Here is a 3433-nt window from a genome sequence, read left to right as displayed (position 1 = left end):
ATCGCTGGTGCATGAAACGAAAACAAAGAATTGATTTTGATTATCGATCAAACTCGCTCATCGCCACAGTAACGTACACACGTACGCATATGCATATCTACGTACAGTATATGCGTGATGAGCTCAGACATTGTAGCCACCGGCAGCGGCGGCGACAGTGGGAGTGGCGGGGGCGGGGACAACCATGGAGATGATGGTGTCGCTCAGGAATGACTCAATGAGCGTGCGCTTGTCCTGGGGATTCCTGGGAAGAAACGTGGCGTAGCTCTTCTTGACGGCGGACTCGAGGGCAGGGACAAACTTGTAGGCCTCGTATGCATCACCAGTGGTCTCCTTGATGGCCTTGCTGAAGGCAGAGTCGAAGACGGTGGACCTGTCCTTTATCGGGGCAGCATCGGCAGTGGTGGCTGCAGTGCTGAAGGCGGCGTCGATCTGGTCGATGGCCTTGAGCTCGCCGGCAGGGATCGGCCCCTTGACTTCCTCACCGGAGTGGACCTTCAGGATGCCGACGATGATGCAGAGCGACTTGTCGAGCATGGCCACAAAGGATTCATACTTGGCCTCCGGGGTAGCACCCCGGGCTTTGTGTGAGGCCCACGCCAGAGTGAAGCCGACCCTGGAGTTGAAAATGGCTTTGGTGCTGGACGTGTCGGTGACCCCCTCAAGAGACCAGCTGCTGAAGATCTGCACGAAGGTGTTCACGAATATCTTGCCCTTGTCCATTGGAGGGGCTGCGGCTGCGGCCGCCACGGTCGCCTTGAAGGTGTTGTTGGCCTTCTCAGCTAGCTTCTACTCCTCAGTCGTGGCCTTGGGCTGTGGCCGGCTGGGGCGTAGCCAGCTTCGGCAGCATACGAGATGGCTGGCCCCGCCACGAGGGCGACGGCCACCAAGAGCGCCACCGTACACTGCTGCACTGCCATTGCTGCTTCTCTTGTCTTGCGTTGGTTGGTTTGCACACTACGTAGGAGGAGAGATTGTGGTGCGGTGTGAGGATGAAGGAGCTTAATTAGCTCTATATATACATCGACCCGCACGTTGAGAGGCCCGGAGAGATTACCGCGCCCAAATTAGCAATCCCCTCCTCTCCTCTCCTTTTTTAGCCAAACTCATTATCCCCGTGAGCTCTTCATGCCACAAACCAATAATAATAGCATCGATTAGATCCCTAACTACTGTTTAACCTTGTGGGGTGGGTAATAATAAAAGTAATAAAAAATCAACAACGTGCGAAGATGTGATTGGACATAAGGGAAGGGAGGGGCCCACCCCTTAAAAATCAGGGGCATAGTTACTTAGTTAGGATGTTTATGTATTCTCTTCGTAGGAGCCCGTGAATGTAGCATTTTCGGGGTAATAACCTTCCAGTCCGAACTGTATAGGATCCTCTCCCCTGTACCAATCCTCCAAATATATCCACGCTTGAAGGATGAAAAAGCAAACATGATGTTGTGGCCACGTGAATGATGAGCCTTTCCTAAGGGTAGATTGTAAGAGATCATAGTTAGGGAAGTACTTGGCTTTTAAAATTCTTGCGTGGAACAAATCAGGGTTAGGTATGAATCTCGATCATTGCTTGGCAAGCATCGCAAGGCTAAAAGAATATATAAATCTCTAAAGTCCTTACCCCCTTCACTTTTAGGAAAGAGAATTGTCCACCATGCGAGCCAATCCATCTTTTTATTATCCTCCTCATCTCGCCACCCAAACTGAGCAATAATGTCATTAATTTCTTTTTAAATTCCTTTAGGCAAATAAAATACAAAGATGGCAAACACAGTTATAGCTTGAGTTGTGGCCTTTAGAGCATCTCCAGCTGCACCCCAACAGGCCTCCCAAGGCCATTTTTTAGCGCCGACGCCCAAAAATCGGCCCAGTCGCACCCACATGAGCCCAATTTTTGCCGGTTAGGGCTGAAACTAGCGCCGACGAACCCAGGCCAAACCCGGCGCGCTAGGCGGCACCCGGCGGCCCCGTACAATCTTTTTTGGTGCGAAAGAACGGCGGGCCCGCCGAGTCAGCGACCCCCGCGCCTCGTCGTCCTCATCGCCTCGGTTTCCATGGGGAATCAATGCCAAGGCTGCCACCGGTCCGCCTTCCATTGATTCCTCACGGGCGGCACGGTGAGGCAACGCGCCCTCTCTCGTCACGCGTACACATGCCACCCCCCGGCCGCTATATAAGCCGCCCCTGCCTTGCCGCTGAATGCACCCTACCCGAAACCCCCCTCTCTCCCCGTGCACTCACAGCCGTCGCCGCCGAACTCTCTTTCCCTCTCTCCCGTTGCACGCACAGACGATTGGCGAAAGGTGCCCCGGCGAGGGGCAGCGGCCAATGGCTTCAGCCGCCGCTCTCTACACGAGTGGGAAGCCCATCTCCTCCATGAAGCGAACTACCCGGCGCCTCCTGACATGCGTGCGCCGGGGCGGTGGAGGCTCAGCGCCGGGGGCGTCCCCGTCCCCCCGCTGCCCGACGTCGAGCACCCCCACTACTTCTAGGCCGAGATCGACCGTGTGCGGGCGTCTCTATCGGAGGAGGAGCGAGCCCTTCCGGAGTACGACGCCGACAACCACGAGGCGTGGGCAGCATACTTCAAACAACGAAAGGCGGAGCGGCTGGCCTCCATCAATAACACGCCACTGGTGAGGGGGCGCAACAACAGCAACGGCCGCCGCCTGCGGTGGGGCGCTCCCGGTGGGGCGCCCCCGGCCGCATGCTACATGCGTCCTCGAGTACCTCGAGGGCGGCAACGATCTGCCGCTGACGTACCAGGCCGCCCCGGTCCCCCGCCAAAGTTGCGGTTCATGGAAGCCGAGGAGGATGCTGGGCGGGTCCTCCTCCTCCCGTTCCTCCTCCCGCTCCTCCGGATCGCCATCAACGAGGGCGGCGACGGTTCCTCGGGTCCAGCCTCCCGCCTCATAAGGCCGAAGACGGAGCCGGCGCTTGGCCCCGTGAAGTGCGAGCACAACGATGAGGCCGCCTTCGACGACGAGGCCGCCATAAAGTGGGCGCGGGAGGACTGGGCGCGGACGGAGATGGAGCTCCAGCGCCGCGTCCTGGAGGAGATCGCCGCTCGGTGTCGTGGCTGCGACGAGGGAGGCGTCGTCGTTCTCGATGACAGCGACAATGAGGTGCTGCCGCCGGCCAAACCAGTCCACCATGGGGACACCAGGCAGGGGTCCAGTAGGGACGGCCGCGTGAAGGAGGAGAAGGACGACGATGGCGGCGGCGACTTCGACGTGTTCAGCGAGTTCTTCGGCCTGTCGGCGCGGCGTTCTTCTTCTTCTTTTTAGTAGACTTATTATTATGTTTCTATATGTAAAAAAACTGTGAACCACCTAAATATCGCCTAATGTATGCCGTGTTTGCCGAAATTTTCCCAATCATGTTTTTTTTAAAAGAGCGTCTAGGGAAGACCTGGGGGCGGCGGCTGGGA

General features: G+C 57.1%; 1 protein-coding gene across 1 annotated transcript; it reads right to left on the bottom strand.

The window, feature by feature from the left end:
• Nucleotides 1-118: 118 nt before the first annotated feature.
• Nucleotides 119-920, bottom strand: LOC119289231 (pollen allergen KBG 41-like). The gene is given in 2 exon segments (XM_037568596.1): nucleotides 119-812; nucleotides 815-920. Coding segments are annotated over 2 exon segments (795 nt in total). The 3' UTR covers nucleotides 119-123.
• Nucleotides 921-3433: the final 2513 nt, after the last annotated feature.

The sequence above is a fragment of the Triticum dicoccoides genome, chromosome 4A (assembly GCF_002162155.2).
Source record: "Triticum dicoccoides isolate Atlit2015 ecotype Zavitan chromosome 4A, WEW_v2.0, whole genome shotgun sequence".
NCBI classification, from domain to species: Eukaryota; Viridiplantae; Streptophyta; class Magnoliopsida; order Poales; family Poaceae; genus Triticum; species Triticum dicoccoides.
Note: the sequence above shows the minus strand (reverse complement) of the source record. Positions and strands in the feature narration are given on the sequence as shown.